Source organism: Hemitrygon akajei, unplaced genomic scaffold, assembly GCF_048418815.1.
Source record: "Hemitrygon akajei unplaced genomic scaffold, sHemAka1.3 Scf000035, whole genome shotgun sequence".
Lineage (NCBI taxonomy): Eukaryota > Metazoa > Chordata > Chondrichthyes > Myliobatiformes > Dasyatidae > Hemitrygon > Hemitrygon akajei.
In genome coordinates, this window is record NW_027331921.1 from 5,715,566 (window position 1) to 5,742,541 (window position 26,976).

General features: G+C 47.5%; 1 protein-coding gene across 3 annotated transcripts; it reads right to left on the bottom strand.

The window, feature by feature from the left end:
• Positions 1 to 26,815, bottom strand: LOC140720068 (C-type lectin domain family 4 member A-like). Of its 3 annotated transcripts, XM_073034969.1 has the most exons (10): positions 26,708 to 26,815; positions 14,700 to 14,789; positions 13,635 to 13,706; positions 12,279 to 12,398; positions 9,183 to 9,299; positions 6,106 to 6,204; positions 2,509 to 2,651; positions 1,637 to 1,701; positions 836 to 1,021; positions 71 to 186 (listed from the first exon to the last, which is right to left on the bottom strand). In XM_073034969.1, the coding sequence occupies exons 2-9, from the start codon at positions 14,764 to 14,766 to the stop codon at positions 841 to 843; spliced, it is 864 nt and encodes a 287-aa protein (XP_072891070.1). In that variant the 5' UTR covers positions 14,767 to 14,789; positions 26,708 to 26,815; the 3' UTR covers positions 71 to 186; positions 836 to 840. The 3 variants fall into 3 exon arrangements, with proteins under 3 accessions (XP_072891071.1, XP_072891070.1, XP_072891072.1); XM_073034970.1 differs by lacking the exons at positions 1,637 to 1,701; positions 2,509 to 2,651 and having other exon boundaries at positions 1 to 186; XM_073034971.1 differs by lacking the exons at positions 71 to 186; positions 2,509 to 2,651 and having other exon boundaries at positions 812 to 1,021.
• Positions 26,816 to 26,976: the final 161 nt, after the last annotated feature.

Consider the following 26,976-nt stretch of genomic DNA (forward strand, 5'->3'; position numbering starts at 1 on the left):
TACTGATGCTTCAAAAGGACTAATTTCAGGCCTTATAAGTTTCAGATAATAATTCAAATAGCGATTCCGGTGGAAAACATCCGATCGGGTGGACAGGACACTTGGCCCGCCGGTCTTCACCAGTCAAACTGAGTACAGTGGTCGGGAGGTCACGTTGCCGTGGTAGAAGACGTCGGTGAGGCCGCCCTGATTTAGGACAAAATGTCAGTGAACTGGATATATTGTACAGGGAATTCTACGGGGATATTGCCGAAACTCGGAGGGCTGAGTTATGGAGAGAGGGAGGGAAGATTGGGACTTCATTCCCTGGAGCGCAGTTGTAAATTTACAGAGTCACATAAACCCGAGAAGGTCAGAGGCAGAGGGAATGCGCACAGACTTGCACCCAGGGTTAGGTTATCGAGAACCAGACGGCACAGGATTGAGGTGAGAGTGGGTGGAAAGCAGAAAGAGAGGGAAAGATCACAGAGACGGAGGGTTTAGATAGAACGGGAAGGGGAGGTAGGGAGTGCTTGGGGGAGGAAAGGGGAGAGAGGTGAGAGGTGGGCAGCGGGAGCAGAGAAAGTGCGGACTGAGAAAGTTCGAGGAAATAAGGGGAGGTGCGGGGGTAGAGAGAAAGGTAGAGGGAGCGGGAAAGAGCGGGACGTGGGAAATGGCGAGAAAGAAAGGGATAGAAGGCGAGAGGGATTTCTCGGTGTCTAGTGGGGAGAATATGGTTGCGACAAGAGGATGAGATGGAGTAGGAGGGAGGGGCAGAGAGGGTGGGAAGGGAATTTGACAGCATCGGGAAGTGAGAGTGAAGGGGAGAGAAGGAGGAGAAAATGGGGGTAGTCACTTGATTCATGTCGACTCCACTGGCTGTTGACAGAGACCCTGGATCTTTTCAGGAATATCCGGGAACAAAGGTGCCGACTTCTCGCAGATGAAACGCCGATCATGATCACAAGTGTCACTCCTTCCGCACTGACTGCAGACGAGCGTTCCAGAGGACCCCTTGTACAGGAAACTCCGGCCCGCAGTCCTATCCAGGAGGGTTAAAAAATTTCAACAAAGACAAAACAGCTTCAGTAGAGGAATCGAGCGGAGTCCGTCCCCAAGCTAATCCCAGCTCTTTTCCCTCAGATCTGTGTCATTCAGCAAACGAATCACACTATTCCTCCCTCTCCTCACAGCCCGGCGACTAGCTCCGAAATAATCACATTAACCCACTGTGTGCCCATCGCCCTGTACTGTTCTCCAAACTAATGCAATTGCCCTACTCTCGCCCCTGAGATCTAAGTCATTCACTAAACTAATCCCGCTGCTGCTGCCTCTCCTGACAGGCCGGTGACTAGCTCCAAAATAACCCCATTGCACCGCGCTGTCCTCACCTACATGTTTCAGTACTAAAATAGTCCGTGTGTACTGATCTCTCCCCACTGCCCCCTGCCAGTTTTCGAAATATTCACACTGCCCTGTCCGTCCCCGGCAGACATGTGTCGGCCCCAAAATGCCAGCCCCTACCCACATACAAATATATCCCAATACCCTTCACTTTTTCCACAAAACTACTTCAGACCGTAAACGAATTCTATTTTTTCCCGTCAGGACTATCACAATACCCAACTCTCACCCGACAGATCAGTCCAAATCTCACCCGCTTTCGCATTTTCCAATCCAGTATATATGGGTTTGGTACACAAGGTTGCGGGATACAAAGTTCTAGGAAATTTAAATTTACTGTATTAATGCCATGAATCGAAAACTATGATACGGAGCTTCACTCAGTTGATTACAACAGGAATCTCTTCCGGGACTCTGTGACGGTAGCTTCAGTGTGTGTCAGACCCCAGGAGTGTGTGAGGGGACGGTGTGGAGGGAGATTTACTCTGCGTCTGACGCCAGCAGTGTGTGATGGACGGTGTGGAAGGAGATTCACTCTGTGCCTGACCCCGGGAGTGTGTGATGGGACGGTGTAGAGGGAGATTCACTCTGTGTCTGACCCCAGAATTGTGTGATGGACGGTGTGGAGGGAGATTCAATCTGTGTCTGACCCCAGAATTGTGTGATGGACGGTGTGGAGGGAGATTCAATCTGTGTCTGACCCGAGAATTGTGCGATGGGACGGTGTGGAGGGAGCGTCACTCTGTGTCTGACCCCGGGGTTGTGTGATGGGACGGTGTGGAGGGAGATTTACTCTGTGTCTGACCCGAGAATTGTGTGATGGGACGGTGCGGAGGGAGATTCACTCTGTGCTTGACCCCGGGATTATGGGCTGGAACGGTGCGGAGAGCGATTCACTCTGCGTCTGAACCCGGGAGTGTGTGATGGGACGGTACGGAGGGATATTCACTTTGTGTCTGAACCCGGGTGTGTGTGATGGGACGGTGTGGAGGGAGATTCACTCTCCGTCTGACCCCGGGATTGTGTGATGGGACGGTGCGGAGGGAGATTCTCTCTGTGCTTGACCCCGGGAGTGTGTGATGATTCCTGTGTTTCTGTGGGATGTTCTCGTGCTGTGACACATACCGCTTCATCCTTTGAATTGATTTCCACCAGCCTTGAATCACGGTTTGAACATTCTTGAATCGCTTTGTATAAAGATTTTACAAACGTGGAAACGTAATAACACCGGTCTTTATTTGTGACCCAATTCTCGGAACAGGTTTGCTCTGGAAATCAGGACCAAGGAACAGTGAGACACAGAGTGAATCTCCCTGCACACTTTTCCATCACACACACCCGGGGGACGCAGAGAGTGAAGTTCACGCCATGCGGTCCCATCACGTTCACCTGAGGTCAGACACAAAGAGAATTTCCCTGCCCCCAACATCGTCCCATCGCACATTAACAGGATCAGGCACTGTGAATATCCCTCCATACCATCCATCACACACTCCCGGAGGAAAATATCTCCGCACACAATTCAAATAGACACAGATAGATAATATAGATTAGTACAGCACAGAATAGGCCCTTCGGCCCACTATGTTGTACCGACTCTTAAACCCTGCCTCCCATATATCCCCCAACTTAAATTCCTCCATATACCAATAGACTAGTGTCTTAAATTTCACTGGTGTATCTGCCTCCACCACTGACTCAGGCAGTGCATTCCACGCACCAACCACTCCCTGAGTAAAAAACTTTCTCTAATATCCCTACCCCCTTGAACATCCCTCCCCTTACCTTAAAGCCATGTCCTCTTGTACTGAGCAGTGGTGCCCTGGGGAAGAGGCGCTGGCTGGCCACTCTATCTATTCCTCTTAATATCTTGTATACCTCTATCATGTCTCCTCTCATCCTCCTTCTTTCTGCAAACAGCAAAGCCCAAGCTGCCGTTATCTCTGTTCGTAACGCATGCTTTCTAAACCAGACAGCATCCTGGTAAATCTCCTCTGTACCCTTTCCAATGCTTCCACATCCATCCTGTAGTGAGGGGACTAGAACTGGAAACAGTTCTCCAAGTGTGGCCTAACCAGAGTTTTATAGAGCTGTATCAATACCCCGTGACTCTTAAACTCTATCCCTTGAATTATGAAAGTCAACACCCCATAAGCTTTTTTAAATACTCTATCTACCTGTGAGGCAACTTTCAGGGATATGTGGACATGTACACCCAGGTCTCGCTGTTCCTCCACACTGAGAAGTATCCTGCCATTTACTTTGTACTCTGCCACGGTGTTTGTCCTTCCAAAGTGTACCAACTCATACTTCTACGGCATGAACTCTATCTGCCACTTCTCATCAAATTCCTGCATCCTATCAATGTCTCTCTGCAAACTTCGACAATCCTCTACACTATTTACAACCCCACCAACCATTGTGTCGTCTGCAAACGCCAACCCACCCTTCTACACCCACATCCAGGTCGTTAATAAAAATCACGAACAGTAGGGGTCCCCGAATCGATTCTCTTGGAACAACACTAGTCACAACTTCCAATCGGAATATACTCCCTCCGTCACGGCACACAGCTTTCTGCAGGCAAGCCAAACCTCCTGGGATCACATGCCTTCTGACTTCCTGAATAAGTCTATCGTGTGGAAACTTATCAAATGCCTTACTGAAATCCATATAGATCACATCCACTGCACTATCCTCATCTATTTGCCTGGTCACCTCCTCAAGTAACTCTACAGGTTTCCTAGACACGATCTGCCCTTTACAAAGCCATGCTGACTGTCCCTGATCAGACTATGATTCTCCAATTGCCTGTAGATCCTATCTCTAAGAATCTTTTCCAACATATTTCACACCGCAGACGTAATGCCTATAATTACCTGGACTATACCTACTACCTTTTTTGAACAAGGGCACAACATTCACCTCCCTCCAATCCACCGGTGCCATTCCAGTGGACACCGAGTACAGAACGATCCGAGCAGGTTGTCCCCACCAACACTATCCAAAACGGTGTAATTATTGTTGATGTGAACAGCCACAGGGATGTTCTGCGGTCGCCCAGCAACCTGTCTCCTGACTCTTAGGGGTGACTATCTCCCAGAAACTCCTGTCTTTTTCTGCCCCTGCTTCACGAATGATCCGAAGTTGATCCATCCCCAGCTCCAGATCCCTAACTCGGTTTGTCAAGAGCTGCAGCTGGATGCACCTTTTACAGGTGTAGTGATCAGGGACAATTTGGCTCGCCATGACTTCCCACGTCCTTCACACGGAGTACTCGACTGCCCTAACTGCTGCCTCCATTACCTATTTCTAAGCGAATTAGATTAAAGTACCTAGATTAAGATTAAGATTAGATTAGATTAAGGCACAGAGTCGACTGTACTTCCTTAGAAGGTTGGCGTCATTCAATGTCTGCAGTGAGATGCTGAAGATGTTCTATAGGTCAGTTGTTGAGAGCGCCCTCTTCTTTGTGGTGGCGTGTTGGGGAGGAAGCATTAAGAAGAAGGACGCCTCACGTCTTAATAAGCTGATAAGGAAGGCGGGCTCTGTCGTGGGCAAAGTACTGGAGAGTTTAACATCGGTAGCTGAGCGAAGGGCGCTGAGTAGGCTACGGTCAATTATGGAAAACCCTGAACATCCTCTACATAGCACCATCCAGAGACAGAGAAGCAGTTTCAGCGACAGGTTACTGTCGATGCAATGCTCCTCAGACAGGATGAAGAGGTCAATACTCCCCAATGCCATTAGGCTTTACAATTCAACTGCCAGGACTTAAGAACTTTTTAAAGCTATTATTAATGCTTTTTGAGCTAGTGATTTAGATGCATATCATATTATTACTGAGTTAAGTATTGTATTGTATGTAATGAGTTTTTGCTACAACAAGTGTATGGGACATTGGAAAAAAATGCTGAATTTCCCCATGGGGATGAATAAAGTATCTATCTATCTATCTATCTATCTATCTTACCAGGCCTTACCTCACTGGGAGCAAGCTCGTCCTCGGTCTCTGCTCGCCGAAGCCTCTCGAGCCAAACCCTTCCTACTCTGTCTCCCACTACTCCGGTGGCCGCTCCGTTAATCTGTTCGTTTTTTAAACCCTCTCGCTGCTTCAGAGGCCGACTTTCACGCGCTTGCGTAGTCGGGCCCCGTCCAAACTGCCGAATAAACTACATCCCCCTCTCAATCTGCTCGCTTTATAAACTCAACCGTTCTCTCAGAGGATGAGTGATTCTCCCTCTACAGACAGAGAGGGAAGCTGCCTCCACACGGACCCATCACACATTCACATGTTCAACACAGTGTGTACCTCCATCCTTACATCCCATGACACACTTCCTGGCGTGTCATAGAGTGAAGCTCCATCCACACCGTCCCATCACACACTCCCGGGGTGAGACACAGAGTGAATCTCCCTCCACACCGTCCCATCACACACTCCAGGGGTCAGACAGAGACTGAATCTCCCTCCACACCGTCCCATCACACACTCCCGGGGATGACACAGAGTGAATCTCCCTCCACACCGTCCCATCACACTCTCCTGGATTCAGAAATAGAGAGAAACTTCCTCCACGCAGCCCCATCACACAAACACCGGGTCAAACACAGAATGAATCAGCCTCCATACCATCTCTTCACACACTTCCGAGTGACGCTTCCCCTCTCCATGCCTACCCCGTGATGAGGAGCGGGTGAAAGAGGGGGATGATGTCTCACCTCTTCTGCTGGTCAACAATTCACAGATTTGAGCCTTGGTTTCGTTGACAGATCTGTACTTCGTTTCCATCTCAGTGAACTTGTGACGGATCTGCGATACTGAGAGAGATGGTGAAGGATGATTAGCCTTTACGTGAGTCAGCATCACGCTACCGAACCGTTCACAGAGAGTGTTGTGTTGGTGTCACGGTGAAGGGTGTCACAGTGAAGCATATCCTTTGGGCACAGTGAGAGGCGTCGGCGCCACCTTGCGGGTAAAATCAATGTTCCAGTGAAGGTTTTGTTGGTACTATGTGTGTCAGCGTCAGTATCGTGCGGGACATGTCCGAGTTGCTGTGAGGGACGTGTCGGTGTCACTGTGACAGGAGTTCCTGTGCCCCGGTTGGAGGTGTACCGGGTCACAATGACGTGTCACGGTATCCTGGCGTGGGGTGTGCTGGTCGCAAAGAGAATGTTATGTCTGTGCCACGGTGAGAGACATGTCATGGCCACGGTGTGTGTGAGAGTGGCACGCTGAGGTGTGTGTCGGTGTAACGGAGAGTTCTATGACGATGTCATTGTGTCATTCTAAATTTAGGTGTCGGTATCTGTTAAAAGGTTTACCGGTGTCAGGGTGAGGTGAGGGTAATTGCCTCAGTGAACGGTACATTGGTGTTATGTTGAGGAGTAATACTGTCGCGGTAAGGGGTGTTACAGTGACGTGCGAGTCTTTGTCACGATGCGGTGCAGAGCGGATCACGTCACGGTGTACGGTACCTCAGTGTCACGGTGATGAGCGTGTCGGTGTCACTGTGAGGTGTGTGTCTGTGTCGCCTTGAGCAGTTTATCAGTAACACGGTCAGGGGCCTGTCGATGTTACAGACACGTGTGTGTCACGGCGATGGTCGTGTCAGTGTCGCGGTCAGGAGTGCATCTGCGTCTTGTTGAAGGTCGTGACCGTGCTACGGTAACAGGAGTGTTGATGTGATGGTAAATGGTGTGACTGTGTCAGCATGGGTCTTAATTATGTTACGGTATAGGCCGTGTTTTATCACGGTTTGTGGCGTGTCCGTGTTATGGAACATAGAATAGCACAGCACAGTTCAAGCCCTTCGTCTCACTCTGTTGTACCGACCCCTTAAACGCTGCCTCCAATATAAACCACCACATTAAACTCCTCCATACACCTGTCTAGTAATCTCTTTAACTTCACTAGTTTATCTGCCTCCACCACTGACTCTGGGAGTGCATTACACGCACCAACCACTCTCTGAGTAAAAAACGTTCCTCTAATATCCCTCTTGAACATCCCACCCCTTACATTAAAGCTGTGTCCTCTTGTATTGATCAGTGGTGCCCTGGGGAAGAGGCGCTGGCTGTCCAATTTAGCTATTCTTCTTCATATCTTGCATACCTCTATCATACCTACTCGCATCCTCCTTCTCTCCAAAGGGTAAAGCCCTATCTCCCTTAATCTCTGATCATAATGCATACTCTCTAAACCAGGCAGCATCCTGGTAAATCTCCTCTGTACCCTTTCCAATGCTTCCACATCCTTCCTATAGTGAGGCGACCAGAACTGGACATAGTACTCCAAGTGTGGCCTAACCATAGTTTTATGGAGCTGCATCATTACATCGCGTCTCTTAAATTCTATCCCTCGACTTATGAAAGCTAACAACCATAAGCGTTCTTAACTACCCTATCTACCTGTGAGGTGTCTTTCAGTGATCTGTGGACATGTAACCCCAGATCCCTCTGCTCCTGCACACTACCAAGTATCTTGCATTTATTTTGTATTCTGCCTTGGAGTTTGTCCTTCCAAAGAGTACCACCTCACGCTTCTCCGGGTTGAACTCCATCTGGCACTTCTCAGCCCACTTCTGCATCCTATCAATGTCTCTCTGCAATCGTCGACAATCCTCTACACTATCTACAACACCACCAACCATTGTGTTGTCTGCAAACTTGTCAACCCACCCTTCTACCCCCACATCGATGTCGTTAATAAAATCACGAAAATTATAGGTACTAGAACCGATCCTTGTGGAACACCACTAGTCACGGTCCTCCAATCAGAATGTACACCCTCCATCACGACACTCTCCAGGGAAGCCGATTCCTACTCCACACGGCCAAGCTTCGCTGGACCCCATGCCTTCTGACTTTCTAAATAAGCTCTACCTTGTGGAACCTTGTCAAATGTCGGACTAAATTCCATGTATATCACACCCACTGCACTATCCTCATCTATATACCTGGTCACCTCCTCAAAAATTCTATCAGGCTTGTTAGACACGATCGGCCCTTCACAAAGACATGCTGACTGTTCCTGTTCAGACCATGATTCTCTAAATGCCCATAGATTCTATCACTAAGAATCTTTTCCAACAGCTTTCTCAAAACAGACGTAAGTCTCATTGGTCTATAATTTCCCGGACTATCCCTCTAACGTTTTTGAACATGGGGCAGCATTCCCCTCCCTCCAATCCTCCCGTACCATTCCCGTGGACAACGAGGACATAACGATCCTAGCCAGTGTCTCAGCAATCTCTTCTCTCTCCTCGTGAAGCAGCCTGGGGATTATTCCGTCAGGCCCCAGTGACTTATCCGTCCTTATGTATTTAACAAGTACAACAGCTCCTCTCCCCTAATATCAACATACTCCAGAACATTAAATTCTGTCATATTGTCCTCAACGTCATCAAGTTCCCTCTCAGTGGTGAATTCCGAAGAGAAGTACTCATCGAGGACCTCGCTAACTTCCACAGTCTCCAGGCACATATTCCCACCATTATCTCTAATCAGTCCTACCTTCACTCCTGTCATTCTTTTGTTCTTCACATAATTGAAGAATGCCTTGGGGTTTTCCTCTACCCTACTCACCAAGGCCTTCTCTTGCTTCATTCTTTCTTTCCACAGCCCCTTCTTCATCTCTTTTCTTGCTATCCTATGTCCCTCAATGGACCATCCTTGCTTTCTAAACTTCATATATGCTGCCTTCTTCCATCGGTGTTAGTTTCACGGTTGTGTTTTACAATCTCAACATATTCTACCCGCTTTCCGGTCTGACTCCACACGGAGACGGTTCCACTCACCATGGATCGAGAGACCGGCCACTATCACGATGAGGGCGAACGTAACTAGGCAGAGTAGGCAGATCAGACGGTACGGCCTATTTCCGATCTTCACTTTCGACTCCCGTCCTTGCGCAGCTGTGGAGAGACCATACGACCATAAGATCACAATAAATATTTAATAAGACCATATGAGCTTCTTAATGAATACTTTACTTCAGTATCTTGGTTATTGTAGTGATGACTTGCAGCAGACGGGAAAGCCTGAGAATGTAAATGTTACGAAAGAGGATGTAATGGAGCTTTTGGAAAGTATCAAATTGGATAGGTCGCCAGTACTGGACGAAATATACCCCAGGCTACTGTGGGAGGCGAGGGAAGAGATTGCTGAGGCTCTGGCGATGATCTTTGCATCATCAATGGAAACGTGGGATTTTCCGGAGGATTGGAAGGTTGTGGATGTTGTTCCTTTATTCAAAAAAGTCAGAAAAGTTATCCCTAGAAATTATAAACCAGTGAGTCTTACCTCAGCGGTTGGTAAGCGGTTGGAGGAGATCCTGAGAGGCTGGATTTATGAACATTTGGAGAGGTAATACTTGTTTAGGAGTTGTCAGCATGGCTTTGAAAAGGGCTGATCGTGCCTTACGAGACTTACTGAATTTTTGTGGGGATGTGACTAAACGCATTGATAAGGAAGAGCAGTTGATGTAGTGTATATGGATTTCAGCAAAGCATTTTATAAGGTACCCGTGCAAGGCTTACTGAGAAAGTAAGGAGGAATGGGATCAAAGGGGATATTGCATTGTGGATCCACAACTGGCTTGCCCGCGAAAGGCAAAGAGTGGTTGTAGACCGGTCATATTCTGAATGGAAATCAGTGCTCTGTGGAGTGCAACAGGGATCTCTTCTGGGTCCCTTATTCTTCGTGACTGTTAGAAATGAACTGGATGAAGATGTGGAGGGATGGGTTCGTAAGTTTGCTGTTGACACACTGTTTGTGGATAGTTAGAGGGCTGTCAGAGGTTACAGCGCGACATTGATAGGATGCAAAACCGGGCTGAGAAGTGGCAGATGGAGTTCAACCAAGCTAAGTTTGAAGTGGTTCATTTTGATAGGTCAAATACGATGACAGAATATAGAGTTAATGGTAAGACTCTTCACAATGTGGAGAATCAGTGGATTCTTTGGGTCCGAGCTCAAAGCAGCTGCGCAGGTGGACTCTGTGGTTAAGAAGGCGTATGGTGTATTGGCCTTCATCAATCGTGGAATTGAATCAGGGAATCGTGGAGCCGGGTTGTAATGTTGCAGCTATATAGGACCCTGGTCAGACCCTGCATGGAGTACTGAGCTCAGTTCTGGACGCCTCACTATAGGAAAGACGTGGAATCCATAGAAAGGGTGCAGATGAGATTTACAAGAATGTTTACTGGATTTGAGTGCGTGCCTTATGAGAATAGTTTGAGTAAACTCAGACTTTTCTTCTTGGAATGACGAAGGATGAGAGGTGACGTGATAGAGGTGTACAAGATAATGGGAGGCATTGATTGTGTGGATAGACAGATCTTTTTTCCCAGAGCTGAAATTGCATGGACGAGAGGACATGCGTTTAAGGTGCTTGGAAGTGTGTACAGAGGAGATGTCAGGGGTAAGTTTTTTTTTTGAATAGGCTGTAGGCGGCAGTGATGGAGGCGGAACCGATAGGGTCTTCTCCTATCATTTCGCATTTCCCCCTCCCCATACTACTTTCAAATCTCTTACTATCTTTCCTTTCGGTTAGTCCTGACGAAGAGTCTCGGCCCGAAACGTCGACAACGCTTCTCCCAATAGATGCTGCCTAGCCAGCTGTGTTCTACTAGCATTTTGTGTGTGGTGTTTCAATTTCCAACATCTGCAGATTTTCTCGTGTTTGCACAATACTCTAGGTGCGCTGTCACCAAGGTCTTGTAAAACTGCAGTAGAACCTCCCTGCTCCTGTACTCAAATCCTTTTGCTATGAATGCCAACATACCATTTGCCTTTTTCACCGCCTGCTGTACCTGCATGCCCACCTTCAATGATTGGTGTACAATGACACCCGGGTCTCGTTGCACCTCCCCTTTAACTAATCAGCCACCGTTCAGATAATAATCTGTTTTCCTGTTCTTGCAACCAAAGTGGATAACCTCACATTTATCGACATTAAATTGCATCTGCCATGAATTTGCCCACTCAACTAACCTATCCAAATCACCCTGCATGCTCTTAGCATCCTCCTCACAGCTAACACCGCCGCCTAGCTTCGTGTCATCCGCAAACCTGGAGATGCTGCATTTAATTCCCTCATCTAAATCATTAATATATATTGTAAACAACTGGGGTCCCAGCACTGAGCCTTGCGGAACCCCACTAGTCACTGCCTGCCATTCTGAAAAGGCGTGATAGATAGGACTTCAATGAGCTATTGTGGGGCTGTTCTGTATAGGATGCTGGGGCCGGGGGAGATTAGACTGACCGATTTGATTGCGGAGGACCTGTTTGTCCTGATTAGTAGATACCATGTACACTGACTTTATCAAATACTGTCACAAGATCCCAGATGTTAGATCACTCTTGGAGATGGAAGAAAGGAAGGGAGGGAGAGACGGAGTAATAAAGGAGGAGTGAGAGAAAGTGGGGTGGAAGGTCCGGTGGGTGGCAGATGGAGGAAGGAGAGAGATATTGGATGGACTGAGACCCAGGAAGATTTGTCGGGCTAATTTGCACGGGAAGGACAGATCAAGCACGGGGAGTAGATATAACCTACCTACTCATTAACAGGTTCACAGATGGTACACTGTTCTGGAAGATGATGGTACAGGAGTCGGGAGGCCACGTTGCAGATGTACAGTGACGCCGCTGTTGTTCGCTGTTGGTCGCCCTGATATAGGAAAGGCCACTGTGCCGGAAGGTTTACGAGGATGTTGGACTCGGGGAAGTGAGGCATGGAGAGAGGTCGGCTAGGTCGGGATTTTATTCCTTGGTCAGTCTATGGGATGAACTGACAGAGGAAATTGTCGAGAAAGATGCATTAGAAACTTGGACACTTGGGAGTATGACACGTGACCTTTCCAAATTGACGTCATCGCTGTGAACTCTGACCTGTTTGTGCAGTGGCTGACAGCCCGCTGGATCCCGAGGCAATGGGAGGATCTTCGTGCTCATCGATGCGGGGTTCCTCTTTCCTAAAGTTCAGTTCTGAGTAGGTGGAGTTCAGGCAGTCTGGGAGAGGGAGAAAGAGCAGATAAGAAAGAGAGGAGAGTGTGAGCGGTAGCGAATGGAGGAGGGTGGTGAGAAGAGAGAGAAGAGAGAGGGGTGAGAGAAGGGAGAGAGCCAAGTGACGGAGAGAGAAGGGGTGAGAATTCGGGAGAGAGGGTGAGGGAGAGGGGTAGAGAGTGGAGATACAGGGGGCAGCAGAGGAGAGCGATCGACATAGAGAAGGAGGTTGCGACAGGTGCGATGGGCGGGATGTTGCAGAGAAGGAATGGGGAGGGAGAACGGGGTGAAAGAGCCGGAGACAGAGGGGGTGGGACAGGGCAGAGTGTCTGGAGCAGTGAGAGGTCAGGCAGATGTGTGAGAGAGGGAAAGAAAGGGGGATAGAGAAGGGAGTGTGTGGGGAGGAGAAAAGTGGGAGAGGGATGGAGAAGAGATAAAAAGAGAATTTGAGAGAGAGGGAGAAGAGGGGGGGGGGGGACGACGGTGAAAGGAAGAGAGCCGTGGATAGAGAGGAGGAGAGGACGTGACGGGAATTGAGGGGCAAATATAGGGACAGAGCGAGGCTGGAAGTCCGGGATGGGTGTACGGGGAAGGATGAGATGGAGCGGAGAGAGAGGAAAAGACCGCGAGTTTGAGACTGAGAGTGGTAGAGACTGTGACTGTGATGGAGGAGAGACGGGAGGGAGAGGAGACAATGAGAGAGAGCGAAGAGAAAGGGACAGTGGGAGAGAGTGGGGAAACGGGGAGAGGGCAAAGGGGAGAGACGACAAGCGGAGAGGGTGTGAGGAGGTGAGGAAGGGGAGAGAAGTGGAAAGAAGGAAAAGAGAGTGGGGTTCAGAAAAGTGAGAGAGTGGTTATGGAATTATACGGCGTTCCTACCTGACTACACCCACACGGCGCTCACTCATCTCCGCAACACAATCCCACAGCGCTCGCTCCTCATCGCCCATTCCTCCACATGGCACATCCCATGCTCTCTCTCCTCACCGACCCTCCTCACAGCCCATCCTCCTCAAACCATCCCACGGCTCGCCTCCTGCACCGCCCCTCCAAGGGAGGTCACTCAACACAGCACCCTCCACACCATCCCTCCCACAAAGTTTACCACACCATCATCTCTCACACTCGTTCCCTGCGACTTATGCTCAAACAGGCAATCATTAGGTACGTTTGCCCGGATATCTCTCGACAGGTTTGGACACGTCAGCTGAACAGGTTCAAACCAACAAGGATGAAACTGACCTCGATCTGCCCGGACTCGGGGTGCCGAGAAGCGTTTGAAATTAACTTCCGCGTACGATACATCAGGTTCACCTGGGGACAGAACAGCGAGATTCAGACACAGAGTGAATCTCCCTCCACACCGTCCCGTCACACACACCCGGACTCAGAAACAGAGTGAATCTCACTCCACACTGTCCCATCACACACTCCCGGGGTCAGACACAGAGTGAATCTCCCTCCACACTCTCCCATCACACAATCCCGGGACAGACACAGAGTGAATCTCGCTCCACACCCTTACATCACACACTACCGGGGTCAGACACAGAGTGAATCTCACTCCACACCGTCCCATCACACACTCCCGGGGTCAGACACAGAGTGAATGTCCCTCCACACCGTCCCATCACACTCTCCCGTGGTCAGACAAACTGTGAATCTCCCTCCACACCGTCCCATCACACAATTCCCGGGTCAGACAAGAGTGAATCTCACTCCAAACCGCCCCATCACACACTGTCGGGGGTCATAAACAGAGTGAATCTCCCTCCACGCCGTCCCATCACAAAATCTCGGGATCTGACACAGAGACAAGCTTCCTCCACACCGTCCCATCACACACTCCCGGGGTCAGACACAAAATGAATCTCTCTCCACACCTTCCCATCACACACTCCCGGCGTCAGACACAAAATGATTCTCTCTCCACACCGTCCTTCACACAATCCCGGTTCAGATACAGAGTGAATCTCCCTCCACACCCTCCCATCACACACTCTTGGGGTCAGACTCAGAGTGAATCTCACTCCACACCGTCCCATCGCACACTCCCGGGGTCAGACACACAGTGAATCTCACTCCACACCGTCTCATCACACACTTCCGGGGTCAGGCACAGAGTGAATCTCTCTCCACACCGTCCCATCACACACTCCCGGGGTAAGGCACAGTGTGAAGTTCCCTCCACACTCACTCATCACACACTCCCGAGCAGTCATAATGTGAAACTCACTCCACCCGTCCGATCACACACACCAGGATAAGCTGCAGAACAGATCAGTCGCCTGTCTCTGCCGCACTCACCTCGGGAAGGAGACCGTGAGTCATTTCTTCCCATATTCACAGTCATGTAGCTCTCGCTCCGGTCCATCCTGCCGAGGATTCTCTGCGTCTCTGAGCTCAGAAAGGGGAAGCAACAGTTGTCAGAGGAAGCCTGTGTTAACAAGTGAGTTAGAATGGTACCAACCAACGCCGGATGAAGAGCTGATGAATAGAGGAACCGAGAGCAGGGGGAGGAAGTGCGGGGAGCAGAGAGATTGAGGGTGTTGCAGAGGGTGGTCGTGAGAAATGAGAGTGGTTGGGGGAATAGTAATGAGAGTGGGGGAAAGAGGGGAGGATTCGTGTTCGGATAGTGATAGAGATGTAGGTGACAATGGACAGACTGGGGGGAAGGGAGAGAGAAGGGGCATGTGGAGAGAGCAGGGCGGAAGGAGTGATGGAGATGGGGAAAAGTGAGCGGAGAGGGTGAGACTTGGAGAAATGAAGGCGGGAGAGTTGGAGAGTGATTGGTGAGAGAGGGCCTGTGAATGGAGATTAGGGTGAGAGGTCAGGAGGGAACAAGTCAGCAGAGAGGAGGAGAGGAAGAATGGAGAGCGCGGTGGAGATGGGGGAGGGATTCTGGAAGGACGGAGAGAATGTGGAATCGAAGTAGAGAATGTGGAATCGAAGAAAGGAAAGGATTTGGAGGAGGTGAGGTGAGAAAGAGGGCACAAATGAGGAAGGAGGGAACGTCCGAGGGATTTTATTATCATACAGAGCCGTAATTATCCAGGACAAATGCGCCGCCAGCTGCTTCCCCTTTTAAGCATTGGACGCTCCCATTGCTCCTGCTCATGGCCGGGGCTTCAGACTCCCTGACTGCGAGAAAGCAGGGCAGCGGGAGAATCACCCAAAACCCACCTCCCTCCGAGTGAAGTGAACAGCTCTCCACGAATCCCCTTCCCTTCACAGGCTTTCCTCGCCTTCCTCATCCAGTGGCGCACTCTCTCTCTCTCTCTCTCCCTCCTTATTCCGTGGAATTCTCTGTCTTTTCCTCTCGTTCTCTTTCCACAAACTTCCCCTATTCTCCCTTTTTCATTCTCCTTTTCCCTCCCCATTCTCTCTCTCTTTCTATCCCATCTTCCTCCCCTCCTCAACCATTGCTCTTTTCTCTTCCTCCTCTCGCCCAGCTTTGCCCCACTGTCTCTTCTTCTCCATTATCTTATTCCACAGCCTCCTCCATCTTCCCCTCTCTTTTTCTGCTCTCCACGACCAACACTCCTGTCACCCTGACACGCAGGAGTGCTTACACACTCACAGATGCTTTCTGTATTCCCCCTCCCTTCCCAATGTCCGCCTTCATCTCCTTCATCACATCTCCACCGTCCCTCCATACTTTATCCCATCCTACCTCCGAGCTTCCCGGTCTCTCCCACCACACCTTTCTCCTTCCCTCCCCACTCTTCCTCTTCCTTTCGTTTCCCTCAATCACTCTCTTCATTCTCCCACCCTCGCATGGCACTGGCTCCTACTGTCCCACTCACCTTCCCCACCTCAACGTCTTCTCTATCACGCACCTTCCCGCTCCACTTCCTCTCTCCTCTACACCTTCTTTCTTTATCCGACCTGAACTGCTTTATTTCCTCCTCTTCCCATATATTTCCACAACCAGCTCACTTATTCCTTCACTTCTCCTTCCACCCTCGATTCCATGCTTCCTTACTTTCTCAATAATCCTTCCAGGGAAAACCTATCAAATGATTTGCTGAAATTCGTATACACTACATCTAATGCTCTTCCTTCATCAATTTGTTTAGTCACATCCTAAAAAAAAATGATCAGGCCCTTAAGGCACGGCCTGCCCTTGACAAAACCATGCTGACTATTCCCAATCATATTAAATCTCTCCAAATGTTCATATATCCTGCCTCTCAGGATTTTCCCCATCCACTTACTAACCACAGAGTTATGAATCACTGGTCTATAATTCCCTGAGATATCTCCAAACCTTTCTGATTAAAGGAGCAACATCCGCAACCCTCCAATCCTCTGGAACCTCTCCCGTCCCCCTTGATGTTGCAAAGATCATCGCCCGTGGCTCAGTAATCTCCTCCCTCGCCTCCACAGTAGCCTGGGGTACATCTCATCCGGTCCCGGCGACTTACCAATTTGATGTTTTCCAAAAGCTCCAGCTCACCCTCTTTCTGAATATCAACATGCTGCAAGTGATCGCTACTATCACCCAGATCGTTTTCCACAGTGAATACTTGAAGCAAAGTATTCGTTAAGTTTCTGCTATTTCCTCCGGATCCATACACTCTTTCCGACTCTCACACTTGATCGGTCCTATTCTTTCGCGTCTTATCCTCTTACTCTGCACATACTTGAGGAAAGCCTCGGGGTTTTCCATAATCCTGCCCGCCAAGAATTTCTCATGGCCTCTTCGGGCTCTCCTAATTTCCTTCTTAAACTCCTTCCTGTTAGCCTTATAATCATCCAGATCTCTAACATTACCTATCTCTCTCAAACTTTTGGAAGCTTTTGTTTTCTTCTTGACTAGGTTTTGTATCGCCTTTGTACACCACGGTTCCTATGCCCTACCATAACTTCCTTGTCACATTGGAATGTACCTATGCAGAACTCCACACAAATATCCTCTGAACATTTGCTTCATTTCTGCAATGCTTTTTCTCTGAGAACATCTGTTTCCAATTTAAGCTTGCAGGTTCCTATTCAATAGCCTGATAATCCCTGTTACTCCAACAAAATGCGTTTCTAACTTGTCTGTTCTTATCTCTCTCCGATGCTATTGTAAAGGAGATAGCATTCTGATCACTATCTCCAAAAATCTCTCCGACTGAGAGTTGTGACATCTGACCAGGTTTATTTCCCAATACCAAATGAATGCAACCTCTGCTTTTGTGGGATTACATACATATTGTGTCAAGAAACCTTCCTGAACACACCTAACAAACTCCATCTCATCCCTTGCTCTGGGAAGATGCCGATTGATATTTGTGCCTTTAAAATCTCCCATCACGACATCGTTGTTATTACTACACCTTTCCAGGATCTGTTTCCCTGTCTACTCCTCGATATCCCTGTTACTATTGGGCGGCCTTTAAAAAAAAACACCCGGTAAAGTAATTGACCCCTTCCTGTTCCTAACCTGCACCGACAGAGACTCCATAGAAAAACCCTCCACGGGGTCCACCTTTTCTGCAGCCCTGACAGTATCATTGATCAACAGTGCCACGCCCACAGCTCTTTTTTGCCTCCCTCCCTGTCCTTTCTGACACATCTGAACCCCGACACTTGAAGAAACTATTCCTGTCCCTGAATCATCGAAATCTCTGTAATGGCCACAACATCATATCTCCGAAGGAGATAGTGATCACACACTACCTCTTTTATCATAGCACTGGAGAAGGATGGGGACAGATAAGTCAGCAAAGCGTTTAACTGAGTAGGACAAAATATGAGGCTATCAGGCAGGAAGTTAGAAGCATAAACTGTCAACAGACAACAGTCAATAGGTGCAGGAGTAGGACATTCGGCCCTTCGAGCCAGCAACGCCATTCATTGTGGCTATGGCTCAATTGTGATCAATTGCTCTCCGAAATGTTCGAAAGAAATGTGACAAATGTTCAAAGGACATGTGCGCGCAATTCTGCATAGGTATGTTCCAATGAGAAAGGGAAAAGCTGGTAGGGTACAGGAACCGTGGTGTGCAAAGGCTGTTGTAAATCTAGTCAAGAGTAAGAGAAGGCCTTAGGAAATGTTCAAAAGACTAGTTGATGACAGAGATCTGGAAGATTATAAAGCTAGCAGGGTGGAGCCTAAGAAAGAAATTAGGAGAGCCAGAATGGACCATAAGAAGGCCTCGCAGGACAGGATTAAGGTAAACTGCAGGCCACTCTATAGGTATGTGAAGAACAAGTGGATAAGATTAGAGAGTTTAGGACGAATCGAGTGTGTCAGTGCAAAAGTGTGTACGGAACAGGAAGAGAGAGCAGAGGTACATAATGAATACTTTGCTTCAGTATTCACTTGGATAAAGGATTCTGGCGATTTTAAGGATGAAATGCTTAAATGCTTGAGCATGTAGATATTAATAACGATGATATGCTGGAGCATTTAGAAAGCATCAATCTGCAAAAATCATCGGGAAAGGAAGACCAAACTATTGTGCGAACCGACGGAGGAGATTGCTGAGCCTCTGGCGATTATGTTTGCATCATCAATAAGGATGGGAGAGATTCCGAAAGAATGGAGGGTTGTGGATGTTGTTCCCTTATTCAAGAAAGGGAGTAGAGATAGACCAGAATATTATAGACCATTGAGTCTTACTGCAGTGGTTGGTAAGTTGATGAAGATCCTGAGAGGCAGGATTTATGAATATTTGAAGAGGCATAATATGATTGGTCATAGTCAGCATGGATTTGTCAAAGGCAGGTCGTGCCTTACCAGCCTGATTTCTTTTTTCGAGGATGGGACTGAACAAATTGATGAAGGTAGCGCAGTAGTTGTAGTGCATTTTGATTTCACCGAGCATTTGATAATGTATCCCGTGTAAGGAGACACGTGGCCCACGGAGACATTGCTTTGTGTATCCAGAACTGGCTTGCCCACAGAAGGCAAAGATAGGTTGCAGTCGTGTCATATTCTGTACGGAAGCCGGTGAACAGTGGAGTGCCTTAGCGATATGTTCTTGGACGTCAACTCTACGCTGTGGTTCTTAAATTTGCGGATGATACAAAGGTTGGGGTATTGTAGATACCCCCAACTATGAGATCTGTCAAAGCTTACAGCGAGGTATTCATAGGATGCAAATCTGGGCTGAGAAGTGATCAGAGGGATCTTGGGATTCGAGTCCATAGGACACTCAAAGCAGCTGCACAGGTTGTCTCTGTGGTTGAGATAGCATAAAGTGTATTGACCTTCAAAAATCGTGAGATTGAGTTTATAAGCAGAGAGGCAATGTTGCAAATTTATAGGACCCGGGCCAGACGCTACCAATAGGAAGAAAAGAAAAGAAAACTCTCTGCAAAGAGAGTTTAGGGAGTTAGGTGTAAAGTTGAAGGACAGGACCTCCAGGGTTGCAATCTCAGGATGGCTATCCCTGCCACGTGCTCGTAAGGCCAGAAATAGGAAGATAATGCAGATATATACGCGGCTAAGGTGTTGGTGCAGGAATAAAGGCTTCGTGTTTCTGGACAACTGGGTCTTGTTCCGGGGATGTTTGGACTTGTTTCGACGGGACGGGTTTACCTGAACTAGTGTGGGACTAACATCTTTGCGGGAAGGCTAGCTAGTGCTGCTCTGGGGGGTTTAAACTAGATGTTCAGGGGGAGGAGAACCAGAGTGTTAGAGCAGATAGTTAGGTGGAGAAGGATAAATGTCATGCGGGAGCTGCAAGTATAGTGCATGGATTAAAACCAGCTCTAGCATATAAAGAGGTTTTGAGGGAAGAGAATTAGAATAAAGGGTGTAAAGGTTGTACGTTAGAACGGCTCAAGTGCGTGTACTTCAATGCAAGAAGCATCAAGAACAAAGGTGATGAACTGGGAGTTTGGAAAAATACCTGGAATTATGATGGAGTGGCCATCACAGAGACTTGGATGGCACCAGGGCAGGGATGGATTCTCAATATTCCTGCATTTCAGTCCTTTAAACGGGATAGAGATGCGGGGGGGGGGGGGTGGTGGAGGAGAGGAGGGTGGTATTACCAGTTGGGGATAATATTATATCTCCAGAAAGGGTGGGTAATGGAGCAGGATCCTCTTTTGAGTTAGTATGGGTGAAGGTCAGGATCAAGAAGGGAGCAGTTACTCTATTGGGGGTATTCTATAGGCCCCCTGGTAGCAGCAGAGAAACCGAGGAGCAGATTGGAAGGCAAATTTTTGTAAGGTACAAAAATAACAGTGTTGTTATCATGGGTGACTTTAACTTCCCTAATATTGATTGCCGCCTGATTAGTTCCAATGGTTTAGAGGGGGCAGAGTTTGTCAAGTGCGCCCAGAACGTATTCCTGTCACAGTATATTGACAGGCGGATTAGGGGGAATTCTGTGCTGAATCCAGTATTGGTTAAAGAACCGAGTCAGGTCATAGATCTCTCAGTGGGTGAGCATCTGTAGGACAGTGACACCTCTCCATGGCCTGTAACATTATCATGGAAAAAGACAGAATCACAGAGGACAGGACTTTTTTTTATTGGGGAAGGGTAAATAATGAGGCTATACGGCAAGAACTTGAGGGTGTGAATTGGGATGATGCTTTTACTTGGAAATGTACTATGGGCATGTGGTCGATGTTTAGGGATCTCTTGCAGCATGTTAGTGATAAATTTGTCTCGGCCAGGAAAATAGAGAATGGTAGGGTAAAGGAACGGTGGGTGACATGTGTGGTGGATAATCTAATCAGATGGAAGAAAGCAGCATAAGTGAGGTTTAGGAAGCAAGGTTCAGATGAGTCTATTGAGGGTAACAATAAAGGAGCTTAAAAATGGGCTGAGGAGAGCAAGAAGGAGTTATGAGAAGTCCTTGGCGAGCAGGGTAAAAGAATTCCCAAGGCATTCTTCAATTATGTAAAGAATAAAAGGATATCAGGAGTGAAGGTATGACCGATTAGAGATAAAAGTGGGAAGATGTGCCTGGAGGCGGTGGAAATGAGCGTGGTCCTCAATGAATACTTCTCTTCGGTATTCACCACTGAGAGGGAGCTTGGTGACGGTGAGGACAATATGAGTGAGGTTGATGTTCTGGAGCATGTTGATATTAAGGGAGAGGTGTTGTTGGAGTTGTTAAAATACATTAGGACAAATAGGTCCCAGGGGCCTGACGGAATATTTCCCAGGCTGCTCCACGAGGACATTTGATAAGATACCAAACGGTAGGCTTATTCAGAATATCAGAAGGCCTGGGATCCAGGGAAGTTTGGCAAGGTGGATTCAGAATTGGTTTCCCTGCAGAAAGCAGAGTATGGTAGTGGAGGGAGTACATTCGGATTAGACATTTGTGACTCGTGGCGTACCCCCAGGATCAGTTCTGGGACTCCTACCTTTCGTGATTTTTATTAACGACATGTATGTGGGGTAGAAGAATTGGTTTGCAAGTTTGCAGACGACACAAAGTTTGGTGGTGTTCTAAATAGTATAGAGGATTGTCGAGGATTGCAGAGACATTGATAAGATGCAAAACTGGGATGAAAATAGACAATAGACAATAGGTGCAGGAGTAGGCCGTTCGAACTCTCGAGGCAGCACCGCTGTTCAATATGATCATGGTTGATCATCCACAATCGGTACGCCGTTCCTGCCTTCTCCCCATGTCCATTGAGTCCGCTATCATTAAGAGCGCCATCTAGCTCTTTCTTGAAAGCATCCAGAGAATTGGTCTCCACTGCATTTTGAGGCAGAGCATTCCATAGATCCACAACTCGCTGGGTGTAAAACTTTTATTTTCCTGCACTCCGTTCTAAATGGCCTACTCTTTATTCTTAAACTGTTACCTCTGGTTCTGGAGACTCCCAACATCGCTAATATATTTCCTGCCTCGAATGTGTACAATCCCTTCATAATCATATAATTTTCAATCAGATCCCCTCTCATCCTTCTAAATTCCAGTGTATACAAGTCCAGTCGCTCCAATCGTTCAACACCTGACAGTCCCGCAAACCTGGGAATCAACCTCGTGAACCTACGCTGCACTCCAGCAATAGCAAAAATGTCCTTCCTCAAATTTGGAGACCAAAACTGAAAACAATACTCTAGGTGTGGTCTCCCCAGGGGCCTGTGCAGCTGAAGAAGGATCTCTTTGCTCCTGTACTCAACTCCCCTTGTTATGATGGCCACCATCCCATTAGCTTTCTTCACAGCCTGCTGTACCTGCATGCGTACTTTCAGTGACTGATGAACAAGAACAGCTATATCTCGTTGTATTTCCCCGTTTCCTAACTTGACACCATTCAGATAGTAATCTGCCTTCCTGTTCTTGGCACCAAAGTGGATAACCTCATATTTATCATAATAAATTGCACCTGCCATGCAACTACCCACTCACCCAACCTGTCAAAATCACCCTACAATCTGCTAACATCCTCCTCATATTTCACACTGCCACCTAGCTTTGTGTCTTCTGCAAATTTCCTAATGTTACTTTAAATCCCTTCATCTAAATTATTAATATATATTGTAAATAGCTGCGGTCCCAACAACGTGCCTTGCTGTACCCCACTAGTCACTGTTGATCATTCTGAAAAGGACCAGTTAGTCCTTACTCTTTGTTTCCTTTCTGCCAAACAATTTTCTATCCATGTTAGTACCCTACCCCCAATACCATGTGTTCTAATATTGCCCACTAATCTCATATGTAGGACCTTATCAAAAACTTTCCAATAGTCATGGTACACTACATCGACAGGCTCTCCCTTGTCTAGTTTCTGAGTTACATCCTCAAGAAATTCCAGAATATCAGTCAAGCATGATTTCCCCTTCGTAAATCCATGCTGATTCAGACCTATGCTCTTACAGCTATCCAAATGTGCCGCTATTTCATCTTTTATAAGTGACTCCAGAATCTTCCCTACCACTGCTGTCAGGCTAACCGGTCTATAATTCCTTGTTTTCTCTCTCCCTCCCGTCTTTGAAAATGGGATAACATTAGCTACCCTCTAATCCTCAGGAACTGACCCTGAATCTATAGAACACTGGAAAATGATTATCAATGAGTCCATGATTTCTAGAGCCACCTCCTTAAGTACCCTGGGATGCGGACCATCAGGCCCTGGTAATTTTTCAGCCTTCAGTCCCATCAGTCTGCACACCACCATTTTCTGCCTAATGTGAACTTCCTTCAGTTCCTCCCTTACCCTAGGTCCTCTGGCCACTGTTGCAACTGGGAGATTGTCTGTGTCTTCCCTAGTGAAGCAAGATCCAAAGTACCTGTTCAACACGTCTGTCATTTCCTTGCTCCCCAGAATAAATTCACTGGTTTCTGCCTTCAAGGGTCCAACTTTGGTCTTAGCTATGGTTTATCTTTCCTCTTCACATACCTAAAGAAATTTTTACTATCCTCCTTTACATTCTTGGCTAGCTTACCTTCGTACCTCTTCTCTTCTATCCGTTATCTTCTGTTGCTCTTTAACATTTTTCCAATCCTCTGGTTTCACGCTCATATTTGCTGTGTTATTCTTCTTCTCTTTTATTTTTATACTGTCCTTGACTTCCCTTGTTAGCCACGGTCACCCCCTACTCCGCTTAGAATCTTTCTTCCTGTTTGGAATGAACTGATCCTGCACCTTCTGTGTTATTCCCAGAAATACCTGCCATTGTTGTTCCACTGTCATCCCTGTTCCGGTATCCTTCCAGTCAACTTCGGCTAGTTCCTCCCTCATGGCTACATAGTCCTCTTTGTTCAATGTAATACTGACACTTTCGATTTTCCCTTCTCACTCTCAAATTGCAGATTAACACTTATCATATTATGGTCACTACCCCCTAATGGCACTTTTACCGAGAGTATCAAATCCGGTTCATTACACAACATTAGCTCCAGAATTGCTTCTGCCTGGTAAGAATCCATCTCGGAGGCACTCCACAAACACCCTTTCTTGGGGTCCAGTCCCAACCTGATTTTCCCAGTCTACTTACATATTGAAATCCCCCATTACAACCTTAGCATTAACTTTGCAACATGCTAATTTTAGCTCTTGATTCAACTTGCAACCTATATCCAGGCTACTATTTGGGGCCTGTAAATAACTCCCATTAAGGTCTTTTTTCCCTTACAATTTCTTAGTGCTCTCCATATAGCCTCTGCATCTGCTGATTCTATGTCAGCCCTCGCAAGGGACAGAATTTCATTTGTCACCAGCAGAGACACCACACCAACTCTGCCCACCTGTCTGTCGTTTCGATGGGACGTATACATTTGTATATTGATTTCCCAGTTGAAAGTGCCAGATGCGTTCTACTCGGAGAAGTGTGAGGTGATACACTTTGGAAGGACAAACTCCAAGGCAGAGGAGAAAGTAAATGGCAGGATACGTGGTAGTGCTTAAGAGCAGAGGAATCTGGGGCTACAGATCCCTGACAGATGCCTCACAGATTGATAGGATAGTTAATAAAGCTTATGGAGTGCTAGCTTTCATAAGTCGAGGGTCCGAGGTTTAGTATCGCGATGTAATGATGCTGCTCTATAAAAACCTGGTTATCTCACACTTGGTGTACTGTGTCCAGTCTGGTCGCCTCACTATAGGAAGGATATGGGAGCATTAGAAAGGGTACAGAGGAGATTTACCAGGATGCTGTCTGGTTCAGAGAGTATGCGTTATGATCAGAGATTAAGGGAGATCGGGCTTTACTCTTTGGAGAGAATGAGGATGAGAGGAGACATGATAGAGGTATACAAGATATTTAGAGGAATAGACAGAGTGGACAGCCAGCGCCTCTTCCCCAGGGCACCACTGCTCAGTACAAGAAGACATGGCTTTAAAGTAAGGGGAGGGAAGTTCATGGGGGATATTAGAGGAAGGTTTTTCATTCAGAGAGTGGTTGGTGCGTAGAATGCACTGCCTGAGTCAGTGGTGGAGGCAGATAAACTAGTGAAGTTTAACAGACTACTGGACAGTTATATGAAGAATTTACGGTTGGGGTTTATATGTGGGGTAGGCTTTAGGAGTCGGCACAACATTGTGGGCCGAAGAGCCTGTACTGTGCTGTAACATTCTATGTTCTATGTTGTAACATTTTCATACATTTCTTATTCGTCATTTCCACCCCTAAAGCCTCAATTAGAGGAATTTACTTTCCAGTCCTGACTGTCCACTGTGGTAACATTTTTCTCAGCCTAGTAATGTCACCCCTGCTCCTTCAATTCCTTCCGCTTTCTCATGACTAAAAATAAGGAAACCCGAAAAATAAGGAAACTCCTGCTTGCTCCTCCTACACCCAGTTCTCAGAAATAGCTGTAATATCATAATTCACAGTATTGAATTATTCCCTGATCACAACTGCCCTCATTTCTTTAAAATTTCCTGCAGTGAAATATATGGAGCTCAGGGCACCAGTCGCATTGTGAATAAACTCTTGATATCTTCCTTTTTATGAGGTCTTACCAACATCTGTCTCCATATCGACTCTGCTGTTTGCTCTGGAGCTCTGAATCCCATATCCCTGCAATTCGAGTTCAACAACTCTCCCAAAAACTCTCATGCGCAGTCCTGACAAACTTTCCCGCTGGGATATCATTTCCCTCCAGTTTATATTTAAATAGATTTCCATCTCATCTATACAGATCCCACCTTCCTTGGAAAAAAACCAATGTTTCCAAATTTTGGAGTCCTCCCATCTACACCACGTGCTAAACTGCATGGCCTTCCTATTTCTGGACACACTGTGATGGGTAGTGGTCCTGTCTTTTAATTTAATAGCTAAATCCCTGACGTCACTTTGCAAAACAACCTTCCCATACATACCCATTACATTTGTACATATATGCTGCTCACTCTCTCACTTAAGAATCATATAGAAGGAATGGTGTGCTGAGAAATGGGGAAGGAAGGGGAGGAGAGTGGGGGCCACAGACAGGCTGTTTAGATTGCAGCCGTTTGAGCAGAAGATGTGATTTACAATTTTCGTGCTCCCTATCTCTGATCGGAGCCTGGTTAAACACCGAAATCCACTGACCCAGGGTCAGGAGTCACAGACAGAGCAAGAATCCCTCCATAAAATCCCATCGCACACTCCTGGAAATATACACTGAGTCGCTCCCTCCGCAACGTCCCATAAAAACACAGCCGGGGTCAGACACAGAGTGCAGCTCCCTCCACATTGTCCCAACACACACTGGGGGGTCTTGCAAGGAGTGTGAAGCTCCGTCCCACACCGGCCCAGCACACTCTACCAGGGTCAGATAACCCGCGAAGCTCTCTAAATATTATCCCATCTCACTCTCGGGGTCAGACATGTGAAGTACCCTCCCGCACCATCGCAGCACACTCTACGAGAATCAGAAAAAGTACGAAATCCCCTCCTCCGTTCTCCCCACTCACCAATACCCAGCTTTTCGGCTTTCCAGTAGTCTTGAATTGTGTGTGTCTCTCGGAGATGGTGCGTGTGTGTGTGTGAGCGGATTGTGTGCTGCCGTTAGAGGAAGGAAGGGGAGGAGAGAGGAGGCTAGGGAAAGGGTGGTGAGAATGCAAACACTGACGCAAGTGGTGTGGAACACGTGACCGGCCTGTGCATGCAGAGTTGTGGAGAGTTTCAGATCCTGTTGATCGATATCCATGGGACGGGGGGAGGTGAAACACTAGCCATCATC